The sequence below is a fragment of the Protopterus annectens genome, chromosome 3.part0, assembly GCF_019279795.1.
Source record: "Protopterus annectens isolate FY-2018-M chromosome 3.part0, PAN1.0, whole genome shotgun sequence".
Taxonomy (NCBI): Eukaryota; Metazoa; Chordata; order Ceratodontiformes; family Protopteridae; genus Protopterus; species Protopterus annectens.
In genome coordinates, this window is record NC_056731.1 from 38,306,090 (window position 1) to 38,326,370 (window position 20,281).

General features: G+C 37.4%; 1 protein-coding gene across 3 annotated transcripts in view; it reads left to right on the forward strand.

Annotated features, from left to right (window-relative positions):
• LOC122796246 (nebulette-like) overlaps positions 1-20,281 on the forward strand; it is a 1,283,698-nt gene that overhangs the window by 750,127 nt on the left and 513,290 nt on the right. For all 3 annotated transcript variants that reach the window (XM_044064567.1, XM_044064568.1, XM_044064569.1), the window contains one exon: positions 18,237-18,347. In XM_044064567.1, the coding sequence (XP_043920502.1) occupies positions 18,237-18,347 (111 nt within the window). The remainder of the gene's footprint in view (positions 1-18,236; positions 18,348-20,281) is intronic.

Consider the following 20,281-nt stretch of genomic DNA (forward strand, 5'->3'; position numbering starts at 1 on the left):
ATCTTCAAACCAGTGACAAGTAAAGTACCACAGGGATCAGTCCTGGGACCTCTCCTGTTTGGTATCTACTTCCCTGAAGCATAGGCTAACACAAAAAGCCTTTGGCTAATGAAGTTCACAGATGACTGCAAACTAGGAGCCATAGTTGAGTCGACAAATGATGTGGTCATCCTACAGAAGGGCCTCGCTGAGACAGATGCCTGGTATCAGAGCCATGGTCTCAAGCTCAATGCCAAAAAGTGCATTGTCATCCCCTTTGGTAAAAACTCCGTACCCATGAACTACCACATAGGTAGCAGTCTACTTAACACCGAATGTGTGATAAGAGACGTGGGGACCCAGGTGGACAGTAGTCTCTCCTTTGATAATCACATCGCCACAGTAGTCAGGAAATCATTCTACATGGCACACCTCATCACAAAAGGGTTCTCATCTAGGAAAAAAGTTGTCATTGTTCCCCTCTACTCGACACTCATTAGACCCATTATAGAGTACAATGCCCCTTTTGGAATGTACCTCACAAGACATCTGCAGCAGCTGAAAAGGCCACAGAAGTACCTCACAAAGAGGATTACTGGCTTCAAATAAATGCCCTACACTGACCGTCTCAAAAAACTCCAGCTTTACTCCCTCGCATATCGCCTACTCCGAGGTGATCTCTGCCTAACATATAAAGCTATGTCAAACCAAGAGCTGTTGGACATGCTACACCTAAAGAAATCCCAATCCCTCTGAGCTACACACTCTAGGGACCTAAACCTTGTCACCACAATAAACAGGACATGCTGGAGGAATAGATTCATGTCCCAGAGACTTCCCATACTCTGGAGCAAGCTACCCATCTATGTTAATCAAAGTTCCTCATTAGCACTCTTCAAGAAAAATCTTGATGAGTGGATGGGAAATAGGAAATACACCTCGGGGATCATTTCTGTGGCTCTGCTTGACAGGGGCACAGGAAAATAACTTTCTTGGGTGGCGTAAGCCAGGGAACCTTGTTGGCTAGGCTTAGTTAGGCCCTTGGGCCAATAGCCTAGTACCTACCTTTGAACCTATGAACCCCCTGCTAATTAAATATATACCAACTCCAGGATCGGACTACAGTAAGGAAAATGGTAAAGTTCCCATTCTGTGTTGTAAGGCGATCTCCATTCAGAACATTCAGTTTCAAAATTTCAATCTTATGGTCTTGACCATTTACAATTTGAAGTTTGAAACTTCAAGCTTGTGAAAGGAATCCCTTTTTAACTCACTTAATTGTAAATGAGCATCTTTTAAAAGGGCATAATACATAGTGTTTTTAAATAAATTGCTCTTTAATTGCTAACAGCTAAGTAATGCATCACCTCTGTTTTTCTTAGATTGACTGTATACACCGCATGTTTTATTTAACGTCATAATATATGAAGCTAATTATTTAATTTATACATTGTTAAATATCAGTATATGTTAACAGATTTTCTCCGAATGCTTTCACTACAAATGTACATAGCCCACATGGATATTCCTTCTCAACAAAACAAATAAAAAAACTACAGAAGTAAGAATGAAGGCAGAAGCAAACATCTGATTTATAGCATGTAATGCAATGAAAACAGCATTATTTTGCAGAATGAATAACATGTACTATATTAAGGAGTTACAGACTTCATCTATGCACAGGGAGAAATCCAGTGGAGGTAGAAAGCTGTCACATTTACATTCAGAGGCTAAACAAGTATTTTCAAAGAATGCATGAAAATTAATTTTGTAATGTAATAACTGACCTGGAACCAAATGTGAACCTCAGATTAAGTGAAGCCAGGACAATAATTTATGCTTGTTGAAGCCAGGGCAATACCTTATGCTTGAATGCTTAAAACTGAAAATCAGTTGATCAGATTTGAAAATTCAGAGGGTTTCTGTAGAGTAAAGAGAAGTGAATCTACATCCACAGTACTAGTAGAGAAGAAAGATAAATCATGAGATTAGTGTAAAGGTCGAGATCTCAAGGATAATTTCATAGCATAGCAGTATTGCAGTATGGGCAACAGACCCGCGGTGGTGGTGCTGCAGTAGCGTTGTCACCTCACAGTAAGACGCTGTCCGGTTCAATTCTCAGCTAGAGCATCTTCTGCGTGGAGACATGTGTGAATGGGCGTACCTTCGTTGAAGGTTGTGCGTCAGGGCTGGTAACTCGGCAGGTAAAACTCAACTACCAATCATTAGCGGACCGGAGTTCTGCTGTGGTGACCCCTAATCGGGAAAAGCAAAAAAACACAACAACATTGCAGTATGGGCAACATTTCTATCCATAGGGTAATGCGATTTTCCTTACTTAATGGAGGCAAGCAATTTTTAGTAACTATTATGATAATCATATATATATATATATATATATATATATATATATATATATATATATATAGTAGCAGAAGAGACTTCTAACAAATTTTTGACAATCAGGCTACATGAGGGAATTTTCTAGTGAATTAGACTGAATTTTGAGGTGGTGCATATACCTACTACTAGACAAGAAGGAAAGGACAAATTATTACAAGTAACTGCAGATGAGCAGTGTTACCACCTTGTTATCATGTTAATGTAATGTGAAGGAAGGAAATGTACATCATCTAGAGAACTCACTGAGGGCCCAAAACAAGTTACAAAAGTATGAGCTTAGAGTTAATGAAGTCAACAGTAACTTTTCAGCGTTGTTTACTTTAGGATATACCATCATAGTATATGCAGGTGTGGGCACTGTCAAACTGATTCACATCTCAGTGGGGCTGTTGATTAAGAGTGGTGGCTGGGATGTTTTTTTGATACTTTGTGAACAGTAAAAAGTTTAAGAAGGTTAAAATAAAAAATTGAAACTCTAATCTTGGGCATTACTGATTAATTGCATTGAAAAATGATTACATACTGAGCAAGGAGCTGCCAGCCCCCTATATCCCCTGCTGTATACAATTTTAAGAGTCTTATGGTCATATGAAGGGGTGTATGAGGGTGGAATCTTCTGATGGGTGGTATGCTGTCTGCATTTTTAATTTCTCTTATCTTGATAAAAAAAGCTTGTTTCACAGGAACATTCATTTTTTGCCTCTGATGGGTGGTATGTTGTCTGTATTTTTAAATTGTCTTATCTTAATAAGAAAAGCTTGTTTCACAGGAACATTTATTTCTTGAAAATTAAGAGGTATGAAATTATAATTACATTGTTGGCCCACGTCACACTTGAGATGATGCTTGTTACTGCACATCCTGGTGTGTCTTAATATCAACAATCACCAAATTTTCCAGTATCAAAATTTTACCTGGCTTGTTGCACAGAGGGCTAAAGCTCTCATTGCACCACAGATGACCTGTGTTCAAATAATGGCATGGGCACTGAAGTCACATCACATTCAGTTTAAATTATATTTGCCAAAGTTGAAAGCTGCCATATTTTTTTTAACTTTCACGTAATACTTGTATGATCTCTAAGATCTTTTCGAAGTGACATCAGACTGAGATATATTAATAAATTAACTAATTTCCAAGTATGGAATTTTTGCCAATTATATGTTTTGCTACGTGTTCTTATCTGAAAAAAATATTTGTAAAGGTTAATAGCTGTCTATATGAATGTGATTATATTCACCCATGTTATGCATGAAATCAATCCATTGTGATCAGTATAGTACCTTGTTAAACAAAGAAAAATAAATAAATAAATAAAGTCAACTTTCGCCCCTTTTAAATACATTTGCCTATCTTTGCATGGCATTTTATAAGCTATCACGTTAGTCTTTTTAACATATACCACACAATTCTTTTGTTGTGTACAGGTTTATAAACCTTCCATTAAACATCTCAAAAGAACTAGTGGCTATGAAAAAAAAACATTTATATGACCTTTAACTTGATAAATCTTCCTCTTAATTATAGGAACATGTCGTCTACTATCTTCACTGATGCTGAAAATGTTACTAATATGAAGAATGAGTAGAACAGTCAATGAATCAGTATACATTTTTGGTTAATATCTTTAAACTTATCTGACAATTGGCCCTGGGAGAATAATTCTACACTGATTTAAGCTGAAGCATGACGCACATCAGTTGCTTCAATCAGCTTTTCAGATATCTCATTTTTCTACATAGCTCATGAGAGGTTGTTCCTGTTCTCTAAGTCAAACGCAGCTTCAAGATCCCGGTTCAATAACAACAGTTTGGAATGTTTTATTTTTTAAATGTCATATAAAGCTTTTTTATTTCATCAGTATATAGTTCTCATTAATATGACTAAACATAAAGCAAGCCTCAGAAGTTGAATTTGCTGTTCAAATGGCAAACTAATTCCTATGAATCAAATCTTTGCTCTGTTGTAAATTTAAACTATCCAACTCTAATGTCAAAATACTTAATGAAATGTCTAGTAACGTAATAGGAAGGCACATGTGGGGATTTTTGGTATTATCTCTTTTTATATGGGGAAAAGTGATTCCTAACCTCCATGATTTTGAAAATTTTATATGGCAACTATATTTTTTTATTGGAAAGTTAGTAACTTTGCCCATTCATTGTTATACCTAACATACATCTAGTTTAAGTTTCCTGTTCATTGGACACTCTTTCAGGGTGCATGTGCATGGTCCCAAAATTCTATCCCTTCCCTGCCACTGATTGCACTGAGTTCAAACACCACAGATCAACACAAGTGGATAGCACTAACAATCACACCATGACAGCTTGACCCTACCATGGGAAGATGTGAAACCCACCTTCTGACAACCTCTTAGAATATGTGCCTGTGCGTTCAGCATTTATGATCCTGCCCAATATTATAGTGCTGAAGTCAACAGACCCTATTCCCCCACCTATGCATGTGTGGATGGCTGTACTCTGCCCACCCATTAAACTGTGTTGGTATGGTGATGTCAGATGCATAGCATGGCCAGCCCATGCACTACATTAAGTCTTTTTAATCTGTGTCGCCTGTCATGTCTCATAGTTGTGGACTAGGCACTGCTGCTTTGCCAGTGCTGCAGTGTATTGCACCTACCTCTTCCTTGTCATGTTACTCATTTGAGTTTTTTGTTTTATTATAGAGTTTTCAGTTTCTTCTACTGGCATTGTGCTTTTTAAGTTCTATGTTACTGATGCTGTCTGTTCTACCTCTGACTTTTCACTCTGCCTTTTTCCTGCTGCTACAACTCATTCGTAAGACCATACCATGCCATGATGTTCACTTGCAGCTCCAGTTGTCTTGTCTTGGCTTGGCTATTTTGTGTAGCACTGCAAACACAACAAATGTCTTGCTGCATATTTTGCAGGGTCCATCAGAAGTGTCTAGATGTTGGCACATCCCTCCGGTAGTCTGAATACAAGCTCCATTATGTTTTGTGTTTCCACATGGGGTTGAGCTATAGGCCATTTCCTGCATGAAGTGGGAGTTTTGAATCGGGGTTGACAACACAGGCTGTAGTGAATATCTGCCATTGCTTGCAGTATGCAACATATTATCTGTGGCTTGTTAACTGATTACATGACATTTGTGGATGTACACTTGTCTGTCTACCATGTGTTTACACCTACCATCCAGGTGCCTCTGCTGGAAATTCCATTGGTTGAATGTTTGAGATTGATTGAACATTTGTCAAATGTGTGAATCATGGATACTGGGGTGATGTACGGCTGCATTAGAATAATGCTATGGGCATTACAGAAAGTAAGGCAGGTCAGGGATTGAAAACCATTCCTACTGCCGTATTGTAGGCCTCCATGGCCAAAGTTGCGGCTCAATAGCTATTTGAGTGCAATCTATGGCTCCCAAGACCTCAAGGAAATAGATATTGTTATTAAAAGCCCATGTAGTGCTGTTTTCTGTTCTATCCATTGCTATCCTGGGAAATAATTTAGGATTCATTATGCTAATACCTGTGATATCCTTTGAATGCTGGTTCCTAGGTCATGGGAACATCTTTGTAGCTAAGAAGTTTAAGGCTACTGATGCATTTCTATCAACTGGAACAGGCATACAAAAAAACCCCAAAAACTTCACAAACTGGTAAAATAAGAAAACCAAGTCGAACTGGAGCCAAGTGAAAACAATTTAATGTAAGCGCTTTCGGAACAGACAATACTCTTCCTTCATCAGACAGACATAAAACGTTTCAATGTGAATTTATAAGTAAAAAACTATGTGCCAATTAATCAATTATGCAAAAGCTTGTTAAGTTTTAAAGTAACAAAATGTTACATAAAAAACGTGAATGTTAAAAACATTGATAAAACCATGGTAAAACAACTTGCAACTATACCCTAATCGAAATATCTTTGATTACTACATGTGTGTGTCAAAAGTCATATAAATACTAAACTGCAATGAGCAATACATAAATGCAAAAACCGCTGGTAAGAAATATTATAAAAAATGTTGCAAAAAAGGTAAGCCTAAAACTCATTACATAAAGAATCAAATAGTCACATTCTAAAAAGATACTAATAAGAAAATCATCTTTTTAAGGCTAGAAGTTTAAGGAAGCATTTAACTGAAACAGTTTCGTTAAGACCTGGAGGCAAATAAGCTGCAGTTTTAATCTGCCAAAACAATTCTTCGATTTCAAGTTTAATTTGCCATGGGCCTCCTCTCTCATCTACCCCAATTTGTTTAAGTATAGTGAACTTAAAACTATGATCCCGAAACTTCTTTTACTAATTTTTTGGAGTTCACTTTTAACTTGCAAAGTGACACCATTAATTTTCTTGATATCCACATTCATAAAGACCCTGATAATGGTAGGTTTAAAAGTACAATATATAGAAAGCCCACATATTCCAATTCATTCCTTCATTTTTCTAGCTGCCACCCTTACCACCAGAAAAGAGCGGTGGTTAAGGGTCAGATGGTTAGGGCAGCTAGAATGGTTTCTGATGAGCCTGACTTTATTGAGGAATGTCATTTGTTGGAAAGCATGTTCCTCAACAGAAGATATCCCCCAACTTTAATTACTAATATTTTTACTGAAGTTATTATTAAAAGGCAAATTGGACACTTTAGGCCTTTACTACCTATTGTTTTTTTAGGCGAACAAGAAACACTTAGAGATGAGGTCCAGTGTCCGCCAAATAATGAAACCCAATGTTTTACAACTAGTTTTTTATGTACTTATAATTTAGATCATTCATTTATTAGGGAGACCCTTAATAAAAACTGGACGCTTATCATTGAGGACAGTAGCTTGAATAAGCTATTTGGTAACAAACCAAAAATCACCTATAGACGAGGGCGTAATTTGAAGGCAATTTTAGAATATTCTAACAAGCCCTCAGAGATTAAGAATAAGGGCATGTTTAAATGTGGAGCATGCCATCAATGTAGACCCATAAACACTGCCTACCAATTTAAAATTAATGACATTTTTTACAAAATTAAGGGCAAATATTCATGTGACACCAAAGGAGTAGTTTATTCCGCTTGCTGTCAAGACTGTAAAGCCTTCTATATTGGAAAGACCGAAAGGAAGCTCAAGCAATGTATATATGAGCACCAGTATGCTATTTGTAGGAGAGATAAGACCAACACACTAGCTAGGCACATTAATGAATTCCGGGATCATAGTTTTAGACTATTTGATTCTTTATGTAATGAGTTTTAGGCTTACCTTTTTTGCAACATTTTTTATAATATTTCTTACCAGCGTTTTTTGCATTTATGTATTGCTCATTGCAGTTTAGTATTTATATGACTTTTGACACACACATGTAGTAATCAAAGATATTTTGATTAGGGTATAGTTGCAAGTTGTTTTACCATGGTTTTATCAATGTTTTTAACATTGATCTGTTCACGTTTTTTATGTAACATTTTGTTACTTTAAAACTTAACAAGCTTTTGCATAATTGATTAATTGGCACATAGTTTTTTACTTATAAATTCACATTGAAACGTTTTATGTCTGTCTGATGAAGGAAGAGTATTGTCTGTTCCGAAAGCGCTTACATTAAATTGTTTTCACTTGGCTCCAGTTCGACTTGGTTTTCTTGTTTTACCAGACTGGAACAGGCATGCCATGCATCCCATTTAGTTATGCTTGTGAGTGACACATTTTGACTAGGTCCATTACATCATACCTGTCAACTTGAAAACAGTTTGCTGTCTATTGGTCTCTGAGCTGTTAGTATGTCAGGCACTGTCTGTACCTTCTCTAGAGACACAGACAGACATGTCACACAGCACAGTGAGTACTGCCTTCTACAGTGGCTCCCAAAACTTGTGGCTTTGCTATTTCTTTTGTTATTTGTAGTATTGCTCTGATTGTACACCATAAATCACATCATTTAAAATGGGTATGCACCACAGTACAGGGTCCTCCCTAGAGCACCATTAAGAATTCCTGACACGGGAACATCTCACACTGACTACAGCTTTTCATCTCCATTAAGTGGTTTACCTTCATGTGTGCATATTGCACATGGGCGAACAGCAATTGTTCGAAGGGCTGTTTGCAAAATTTGCAAACGACGAACAAAAAAAGGTTTGAATGTGCAGTGAGCGAATGCACAGTGACATTCGCTCATTGCACATTCGACATTGTGGGGTGGATTGCACTATAGTGGGGGTTGGAAAATGGTCCCTTTCCCCACTGTAGTGCAATCTCAGAGTTAGAATATTAAAGTGGGGGGTGCAGAGGGGCTTGCCCCCTGCTTTACACTTCTTTTTTTTTTTCTTTCAATATTTATGTTTGAAAATCAACGCATCAGCTTTTCAATTTGCTGATTTTTGAACATATGGAATCATCACTGTTCTGACTTTTGTGTTTATGATTCGCTCATATGAGCAATTGCACCACTGTGATTCGGGTTTCTAAAGGTAAACCCCATTAAGCAGCATGTCATGACTGAGGGTGGCATCTCAACCCAAGCTTACCTGTAGGGCACCTGCCCTCTTCTCTGTGTTGTAAAGCATACTGTGACCTTTTCTTGACATCCACATACAGATCAGCCATGTCCAGAAACAGCATTCATTTTAGCTGCCACCTCTTTCCATTGTCTATGCCTCTCCTCACAGTAACCACAATAACGCATGAGGAATATCATTTTGCTTTAGATGGCATCCAGTAGTTCAGCTGTCTCATGGGGAGATGAGTAAATGCTTATTAACATCTACTGCAACAAATATGGCACATTGAAGGCACACATTGGCTCAACATATCATTTAGGTACACACAAACAGATGTATAATATAAATAGTATGCAATCACTGCCAATAATTTCCAAACAGTGTGAAGAAACAGAAGTTTTACCCTGTAAGTTTTTATAGGTATGGTAGATAACTAAATGCAGATGCATACAAACATATAGGTATGGTAGATAACTAAATGCAGATGCATACAAACATACTACGTATACGCATGCTCTGAGATTTAAATACTGTATGGTACATGTGCACAGAGAGAGTCCTTGAAAACCAGGCTTGTTGTGTCTTGTGTAGCAGGTTTGGGAATATTGTTTAATGACTATACAGAAAGGAATGCCGTAGTCAGACACTGTAAGTGAAGTTAAGAAATACTTTATTACTAACTAATTTAAAGTAATGTATAATCTGACTGTCTTGGTGTACCAATATTGCTATCCTTGGCTGACATCGAACCTCATATCTGCAATAAAATGTTGGACACAAACTTGTGTTTTTGGCTATAGGTATATTACTTCTTAAGTACTATACTCAATAAATGAGTAGTTATGATATCTAGATTGCCTATTGTATACAGAGCAGGATGATTGCCTAAATTCATTGTTCAAAGAAATTGTGTTTTAATCTGTCTGTCAGGGGTGATTACTTTTTGTGACTGATGGTTTCATGCATGATTTTCTTCCATTTTTTTTTAACACCTTTATTGAATTATTACTGGTGACACAGGCAAATTTATATATTTATATAAAATATATATTTTATTAAATTATGTATATAAATGTATATTTATATAAAAGCAATCAAACTGTATTAACAAGTTCATGTTTACAAACATTATACTTCACATATATTGCTGTATATCATATAACCTAAGCAATATTACATAAATTATTCAATTCCTTCCCCTTTTTTTAAACCACAAACATCTTTATTAAACCATCACTTATGACATAAACTATCATACATTTATATAAATGAAAACAAACTACACTGACATAATCCTAGTAAGCATTTTACATCACAAACCATACTGACACACTCCCAGCTGCAAACATTATACATCACTTATAATCTACCCAGTCATTTTCAATCAAACATTACATAGCTCATTTAAGTCCTGCCTTCTTTTAAACCTAATTCCTTGCCTGTATGTATTGTGCCGACAGTTCCCATTTTTTTCCTATGTAGTTTGCTCCTACCCTTTTCTAAAGATCTCATTTTCAGTTGTTTTATCTCTGTCACTGTCTTGATCTCTGATCTTGATTCTTTCTCTATGATTCTGTACACTGCAACTCTCAAAACGTCACAGTTTCTGTTTTTTTTTTTTATCCCACTCATGCTTACTACTTAAATTGTGAGAATTTTTTAGGATGGCAGTACAGTTTTCCAATGGAAAATGCTTATCAAAGAAGTTTCATAAACATGGCATTTTCATAGCTGCTGCAAGCTTATCAGGAGTCTGATAAAGCACAGAAAAACATTTTATTGTTTCATGTCAGGTAAATTCCCAGTCTCATCTGGTGTGAAATTCGTGCAGGGGTTGCCATTATCTCACAGCACTGGCTATTGTTTTCAGAATGCTTGCCAGCTGTGCCTCTTATCCTCTGCATATCCATTCATTCATGCATTATAGTATGTGCAATATCTCTTCAAGTGTTATCTCACTGCCTGAGTTCTCACTTAACATTACGTTCTACCAGAGAAACATTATTCTCCCCCTCAATATGCCCTCTCTCTGTACCTTTTCTTTGACATATCAGTGCTGTTGGGGAAATCCATTCCATTGTGAAGCTGCCCTTATTTGTCATACATCATATCACTGCCTCATTGAGTTCCTGAGTCAATGTTGTCTTCTTTCCTGCTTCAGTCTTTATGTCAGCTGTTAACCTGAAACTTCCTCATTTACCCACAAAGTTCTGTTATGAAGATCAGTCCCCTGCCTACTGCTATAGACTTACAGTAATAGAGATCTTCAGATCTTCCAATTTCAGAAAGAGAAACTCATTATCCACCACTTTCTGACAGCTATCTGTGAAGTTCTGCTTCTTTAACTTTCCATGCAACTTGGTACCCCAAAAACGATTTGGAACATCATTATTGCTTTCTAAGTGGATTTCAGTGCATCCAAAAAGCTGCTCAGGACTGACAACCCTCTCTGGAACTGGTCTCTAAAGCTTTACATGCAGATATGCAAGTTGTCTCTTATGCTGTTATGGTAACCTTGTTAACACCTATTCATTCCACCCCCAAGAGTGCTTATCCAGGAGTGTCTCCAGCATCTCAACCATTAAAGTTAAACTAGAATAGTTAAACAAGCAGTATTGTCCAATATAACACATGGCTATTTTACATAGAAACTTTCCATCTCTAAAATCCTATTCAGGTGACTACCCTGAATAGTTTTGTCTCTAGAAAATGTGTCATGCCTAACTCCAGTTTGATCTAATCTCCAAAATTACACCCAGACTTCTAGTCTCTTTTTCTGAAGTGCTTTCCTTAAGTCTTAGAAGGATTCCCACAAACCAAATTATTTGTCCTTCTCTGGATGTGTTATGGTGTTAAATGCAGTCTCAGTAAGGTTAGCATCTCCCTTTGAGGGTATCTTACTCCAATGTGACAAAGGTGTTGAGTATATTTCAATGCAGTTCTCTAACTAGGTGTCACAGAAGATGCCACTGCCACTAAATAACAACTTCATACATGCTAGCAATCATCTATCAGATATCTCAGGAGAATGTGATTTCTACACATTATAAAACTTGTAATCATAGAAGTAACTACTTGCTTATACCATCACCCATTATGCCTTCAACACTGATGTTCTAACTCTTAATTTCAGTATCTCTGGTTTCATTATTTTTAAATTTTGTAGTAAACATGCTGTCTTATGCCATATTCCTTTTAATCTTTCCCTTAATAAGGACTGAAACTCCAGCTGTATTTCAGCATACAGTATGTCATTGCCTCAGCTTACCTTCCTTACCTGTGCAAAGGGTGTATTCTCGGTTTTAGGTACTAACACCCTGGAGTCACTACCAGTACCAGCAATGAAAAGGCTGCACAGTTACAACCAGTTCCAGACCTACCTAATTAGGTAACTTCAGGGATAATAATGTTACAGCTCAATGCTGGCTTGATAAAATAAGAATTTTGTAACAACATATATAAATATATTATGTATAATTATAGGCACAGTGTTTTACGTATGCAGATGAATATTTTATTTATTAAAACAATTGCAATATGCAGCAACTGTTTTCCTGCTGTCTTGTAAATCTTACTAAATAATATGTTAGCCATTAGCTATTTTTCTCTTTATACCATATAAAGCACAAAACATTTATTTGCAACAGTCTGCCACATTTCTGTATCCCCAGCACTTCCTTTGCAATATTTGTTTAGTATTTACAGTTGACAGATGACAAGGAAAAACCTTCAGTTGTAACATTTTCAGACAACTCTAACCTTCCTCCATGCCTGTTTACACCAGGACCTTTTAAATATATATATGCTTTCCCATTATGCTTTTACAGACTCTTTCCTGGCCCAGTGCATTCAACTGTTCTGTCCCTGGTTAGCATTTCCAACTCTTTACCATGATTTCAAACTTGTGCACTTTATTTGAACCTAAGCTCACCTTCATTACTTAAGATGACATTGCATTCTATTCTAGCACTGTCTTCCTCCATCCTTCCACCTCTGTGCTACGTCTTTTTTATCCCTGTCCCTCCCATTAACAACCAGCTCTTCCTTCTCCTCCATATTGTACCCCATCACATAAACAGAAGGCCCATCATTTCCTCCTGTCTTTCCATATACTTTCCTCTGTATTTCTAACAGACTGCATCATACCATTTGAGTCTCTATACAATTCCTTTAGACTTTCTCTACCAAAGTCTACCACATATGCAGCTGGTCCACTCCTCCCTCTCTATGACTACAGCATTTGTCATCTGACCTAAATTCTTCCTTGCGCAGTCTTACCTCCACCTATGCAAAAATATGTAATGTAAATCTGGGCTACAAATTTTTATCCCTTTCCAATCTTATATCTTCCCACATAACATCCTTTCTCCATTTTTTCATCTCCCCACCTAACATTCCATTTTCCATTGCCTAATCCTCTTTGGACTCTGCCAAGGACCTGTAATTCACCATAATTTGTTCTTTCTGCATCCTTTTCATAAGTCATCCTTATTTTGTTTCCCTTCATCCACTTGCCTAAGCTTTTCCAACACCTTCTCTTGTTTCTTCCTTTATTTTGTTCAACACTCCATAAAAAGCTAAACCCTTTTGCCTACCCCATATACTTTTATGATATGTTCAAGCTCTTTAAACTCCCACAAAATGGACACCTTTTTCCATCTTAACTCATTTTCACTTTTTCTATTATCAGCTTATGCCATTGTCAAATCTACTTTTTGAAAGCCCCTTTATAATCATTGTCATCGATCAACAGACATTCCTGAAAAACTATTCCATCCAGTGTATGCACTTTGCATAACTCTTTTGTTTCACCATCCTAATGATTCCTATGTGTTCACTTATTCCTTCTGATTCCCACTTAAATGACCTTAGGTTACTATTTTCATATCACCTGATTCTCTGGCCAATGCTGATAGTAGTAATATACATAACACAATCTGGTAGCCTGTTCTTCTTATTGTGCCTTTGTTATTCTTCTTCCTTTTCCCATCCAAATAAACTTATCACATACATTCTACACATCTCCTAATACTTTCTCCGTTTAGTTACCATTAATCTGCCTACTTAGCTATATTATATCTAGAAGAATCATGGTTCTTAACATTTTAGCCCTTGTAAATACCCTACTTGACCAACAAACTGACCACTCATGAACTTTTTATTTCACTTTTCGCCAACACATATATCTTATATTCTCCACCATTCCGTATACATTAAGACTTAAATATATTCTCCCCACCCTCGCTGAACAGGGTAACCAAGCTGCTTTCCTATTCTCCCAACCTTAGTAACTATTAATTTACTTGGGAGATACCTCAGACATGATTCCTCCAAAAAATTACTAAAGATTTCCAGAATAACTGGTAGCTGCATACCCACACATCTTCTAAAAATCATGCAATAATCAGCATAACAATCATATAATCATCAGTGCAACAATCATGTAATTATTAACACAATCATGTAATCACCAGTGTAGCAATCATGTAATCAGCATAACAATCATGTAATCATCAGTGCAACAATCATGTAATCATCCATATAACAATCATGTAATCATCAGTGCAACAATCATGTAATCATTGACACAATCATGTAATCTTCAGTGGAACAATCATGTAATCAGCATAACAATCATGTAATCAGTGCAGCAATCATGTAATTATCAGCATTAGAATAATGTAATCATCAGTGCAACAATCGTAATCATCAACATGACAATCATGTAATCATCAGTGCAACAATCATGTAATCAGCAGCAGAACAATTGTGTAATCATCAGCACAACAATCATGTAATCATCAGCAGAATGATGCATACTATCTCTTCAGTTTATCTCCCTGTCTCATCATCACTGTAATCTTCTGTATTAACCTATCACTACCAATCAAAAATAAGCTCAGAGATACGTTTAGTGCTTGAGAGCAAAGTTACTTTTTTTCTGTCATCTCAACATTCACTGAAATCCTTTTCCATAACCTCCTCACTCCATTCAGCTTTTTCCATCTCCCACTAATTGTTGTAAAACAAGGATCAAAACTTTTTATCTAACACTATCAAAAGTTCCTGTATGTCCATTAATACTACATCAGCAGTCCTTGTTCTTGTTACATTAGACCAGCTTATAAATCAGTTATGTTCTCCCATGATCAGCCAAACTTTCCCTTAACAAAACTCATGTGCTTCTCCCCAGTTATAAAGCTAAAAGTGTTCCAGACACCTTGTTAAAATTCTGGAAAAAAGTGTTAGATTTACATTGCTGATAATGGGTGACATGAATGCACATATCAGGACAGACAGAACAGGATATGAGGACTGCCTGGGACCCCATGGGTGGGGCAACAGGAATAAAGAAGGAGAGGCCATTTTGGACTTCTGTCTGGCAAATGGCTTGATAATAGTCAACACATGGTTCAGAAAGTGAGCCTGTCACATGCCCACATGCAAGAGTGGCCAACATGAAACTCAGGTAAACTGCCACCTAGTAAGGAAAGGGCACTGGGGAAGAATCAGTGACTACAAAGTCATTCCCAAGGAAACAGTTGGCCAACAGCATAAACCGCTAGTTGCCACAATAAGCTGCAAGCAGTGGTCAGAGAAGACACTAAGTTTAATAGAGACCAGGCTGAAGACCTGGAAGTTGACAGGAGAGACAGCACAACATTTCAAGACATTACTCAGAGCTCTAGCACCTCAAGAACAAGAAAAAATAGGAGGAGTTGAAGAAGAATGGCAGTGCCTCAAAACAGCCTATGTGTGAGGACTACAGAACAAATATGCGGTCAAGCCAGGTATGGACATAAGGTACATAAGGATAGCTGGGGGTGGAATGCAGAAGTCCAGGAAGTCATCAAAAGAAAGAAGCAATGCAGGAAGAAGTGGGAGATAGAAAAGACTGACCAGACTAGGAAGGAATGTTGGCTAACAAAAAGGCAAAGAAAGGAGTTGCAATAACAAAGAACAGGGCATTGGAGGCACTCTACCAGCTTCTGGAAAGTTACTCAATAGATGGCATACAGAAACTATAACAAGTTGCAAGTCAAAGACAGAAAGATAATGAAGATGGTCAGACACAATTCATAAGGTATGCCAGCAACAGCCTCCTTACAAGTGTACAGGCTATCAAAGATAGATGGATGAATTACTTCCAGTAGCTTCTGAGTGAAAAAAAAACAAAAAGACTGTACTGCCCCAGACACAGCCTGCAATGAAAAAAAGAGGAGGAACCAACTGTAGAAGAAGTAAAAACAACACTAAAGAAAATGAAGTCAGGGAAAGCAGTAGGCTCAGATGAAGTCATACCAGATATGATAAAGATGCTGAGTGAGATAGGGGAGGAATTGCTCCTAAGGGTACTCATAGAAATGTGGAGAGAAAGGTGTATCCCAGATGACTGGAGAATAAGCATACTCATGCCAGTCTACAAGAACAAAGGAGACATCCACAACTTTACAAAGGCATCTAACTCCTGTCACATTGCATGAAAGTTCTGCAGACGGTGATTGATAATGAATGTGCAGAGCAGTAGAATGTAAGATGGGAGATGAGCAGTTCGGATTCAGATCAGGATGCAGCACAACTTACCCAATGTTTGCAGTGAGACAGATATTTGAGGAGTTCCTGTCCCAGAGACTTCCCATACACTAGAACAGACTACCTATCCATGTCAAACAGAGCTTCTCTTTAGCACTCTTCAAGAAATATCTTGATGATTGGATGGGAAATAGAAAATTCACCCCGGAGATCAATTCTTTGGCTCTGCTCAACAGGGACACAAGAAAATAATTTTCTTGGGTGGCGAAAGCCAGGGTACCTTTTTGGCTAGGCTTATATAGGCCCTGGGCCAATAGCCTAGTACCTCCCTATGAACCTATGAACCTAAGAAGATAGAGATGAGGAAAGAGTCCAACTGGACATTCCTAGATTTGGAGCAAGCATATGACAAGGCCTCAAGGAAGCTGATTTGGGCAGTCCTGTGGTGTTTGAAGTTCCAGAAACAATGGTAGACGTATTGTAGACTATGCACAAGGACCAAATGATTCACGTACAGACAGTGTTTGCACTCACAGAGGGGTTCTAGGGTGAGTGGGTGTACATCAGGTTTCAGCTCTGAGCCCACTGCTGTTCATACTGGTGATAGACTACATTAGCAAACAGGTTAGAGGGGAGAGATCAACAAAGTTGATGTATGCAGACAATGTAGCATTACATGCAGACTCTGAGCAAGAACGTCAACAAAGGATAGGGGGATTGAATGCAAAACTGAAGGCACATGGTATAAAACTGAGTACAGATAAGACATTGGTAGTGGCAGGATATGGAAGAAATCAGAAGATGTTGAAAATTGAAATAGAAGGCAAATAGTGGAACAAGTTAACAGCTTCCAGTTTCTGAGAAGGGTGGTTGAGGAGAAGGAAAGTCTGAATGAGAAGGTCTAAGCTAGAATCAGAGGGGCTGCAGCCAACTGGCAGGTGTATATGACAGTGGTATTTGACAGAAGAATACCAAAGAAGCTTAAAAGTAAGGTGTACAAAACAGTGGTGTGACCAGGATGGAAATGAAGAGCCTGAGATGGGTGGTAGGACACACACTGCAGGACAGATGAAGAAATGAGGACATAAGAGTAGAATCAAAAGTAGTGCAATTGCAGAAAAGGTCAAAGAGAACAGATTATGGTGCTTGGGCACTTGTGTAGAAAAGTAGAAGACAGTCTGGTGAAGAAAATTTGGGACAGGCAGGAAGAAGTCAAAAGAAAATAAAGGAGTCCAGCAAATAGGTGGATGGATTGTGTGAGAGAAGACCTGCGACAGTCAGGCATGATTGTCAAAGAAGGCGGGAGAGTGCCTTTGAATAGAGAGAGATGGTGACAATTGACACAACACCCCAACCCCATGTAGAAAAATGGAAAAAAGGAGGTTGATGATGATGAAGATGATAATGATAATATGATTAAATTTGTTTATAAATACTTGCATTATTTCCTACCTCTCTGCTCTTATTTAGTTAAAATGTTTACATCTAGGATTCCTTTGCTGGTAAAACTAAATATATTTCCATTTAGCTGGTTTTGTAGGACTTTTTTGTTTTGTTTTATTTTAATGTCTTACTTCTAATTTTATTAAACATCATTTACATAATTTTGCTTATGTACACATAATGCCTTTTCGGATTAAAATGTGTATTTGTAGATGAGTGAGTGAAGTTTCATTTTTAGGGTTTAAATGTAAATGGAGCATATGTAGCTGGTTCCTTCATGGCTTGTAATGCATTAACTTTGTGATAAAATAGTTAACAGATTGCTTTTCAATGGTGCATATAGTAATATTCAGTTGCTAGGATCTTAATCTTCAAATTCAAAATATATTTGACAGAAAGAATATAAGAAGGACCTTGAGACTGAGATTAAAGGAAAAGGAATGCTGGTTGGAGTGGACATCCCTGAAATTCAACGTGCCAAGAAGGCATCAGAACTTGTTAGTGAGGTAAGTGTTAACTTTCACGTAGTCTGCCTTTTTCTGTTTTTTGTTTATTTGTGTACACTACGTAACCAAATTAGCCTGTTTGAAAATGGTCATTTATAGAAGGGGCATGGGGGAAAGCTCCAAATATTTAAATAGACATCATATACAGTTTGTAGGCATCGGAGCAGTTATACTGAAGTATCGACACTTAAATAAAGTTAAAAGGTGATATTTGTACATCTTTCTTACTGAGCAAGACCACATAAGTGGTTTTATGTAGTACTCTGCTATTCAAACAAACACTGCCAAAATGCAGATTAATGAGTCGCAAGTGAACAGTCTGCTCATTGCTTAGTATCACAGAACTGCATGCAAATATAATGTTTTGTTGTATCCTAAATTAAAACTGTCTATTTCACACAGCAGTTCTCTGACTTTTAACTTCTACAATTGGTGATTCATAGATGTTTGCACTACGAGTGCTCAGCAGAGCAGTGAAGTTGCTATTCGGCTATTGGCTACTAAATTGCACCTATAGCTATCTATAGGACAATCTGGGCAGGACAGTTTATCCCATTTGCCCTGCATAGATTACTGATCCACATGAGTAGTACAGTGCAGTGCAGTGTGTGTGTGTTTGTGTCTGTGTGTGTGTGTGTGTGTGTGTGTGTGTGTGTGTGTGTGTGTGTGTGTGTGTGTGTGTGTGTGTGTGTGTGTGTGTGTGTGTGTGTGTGTGTGTGTGTGTGTGTGTGTGTGTGTGTGTAGACCCACCTATGTGTCTGAGTGCTGCTGTAAATGTTTATAATTGTGTCTGTCTTCAGATGTGTGCAGGCAGCCTCTATTATCACTCACTTGGGTAAGTACTTCTGTTTATGATGTGTCTGTTTGTATATGTGAGTGTCTGTCTGTGAATTGAAAATGGGTGTGTGTTCCTCTGTGTGTGCATATATGTGTATCTGCATGTCCATGTGTATGTATCTGTGTATGTGTGTTTGTGTGTATGTCTGGGTGTGTTTCTGAGGGCAGGGGTATCCCTACCTGTACGAGCTTCTGTTTATTTGTAAAGAATGGTAACATGCTCTGCTGGGCAGTTGTTTGCAGTACTCAGATGGATAATAATTCATATCCATGTAAATAAGGCAGTAATGAAATTTGGTACCAAGCACATTGTGTTTGACTGCAAATTGCATTAATTCATAGCAATCCAACTCATCCTATGTTAGCAGGATTGTACTGTTGAAAACCTTTCTATGATTCCCACTGCATTTCTGGTACAAATAAATAAAGTTATTAATTATAGATTAATTATACCCAGCATAACCTGACACACAAACATATATATGTATGTTTATATATATATATATATATATATATATATATATATATATATGTGTGTGTGTGTGTGTGTGTGTGTGTGTCTATAGACATACTGTACAAGATCAGATGTGGCCTGTTTGTAGGTTTGTAGTCACATGGTAGACTGAACTATTTATGACTACTTGGGACTGGAACATATTATGCTGCATTACTGAAAGATTTACTTCTACCATTATTTGGTTCAGATCCATTAAGCTGTACAGGACGTTATAATTAATGCTTAACCAGGAGTGGCTTTAAGATGAGACAACAAAACAAAATCATCAAGTCCACCAGTAATGAAACTACTGTATTTATAATGCTTATATCATTGAAAGAGAACAATTTTGCAACAAAGCAAAACCCCTGTTAGCTGATAATAATAAAAGAGAGTGAATGATCGTATGTGTGCTCTTACACTGATGTCGTTGGTGTGGAGGGGTCAAGAGAGGTCATCTGACCATGTGCTTTATAATAAAGGAGGAAGCAAGGGTTGTTCCCCTCTTCCATTTTTAACCAGATTGATTGCCTTCATGTGTGTTTATTTCCTCTGTAAATGTATGTTTAACCTGACTTTCTTGTCCTTAAGATGACACCGT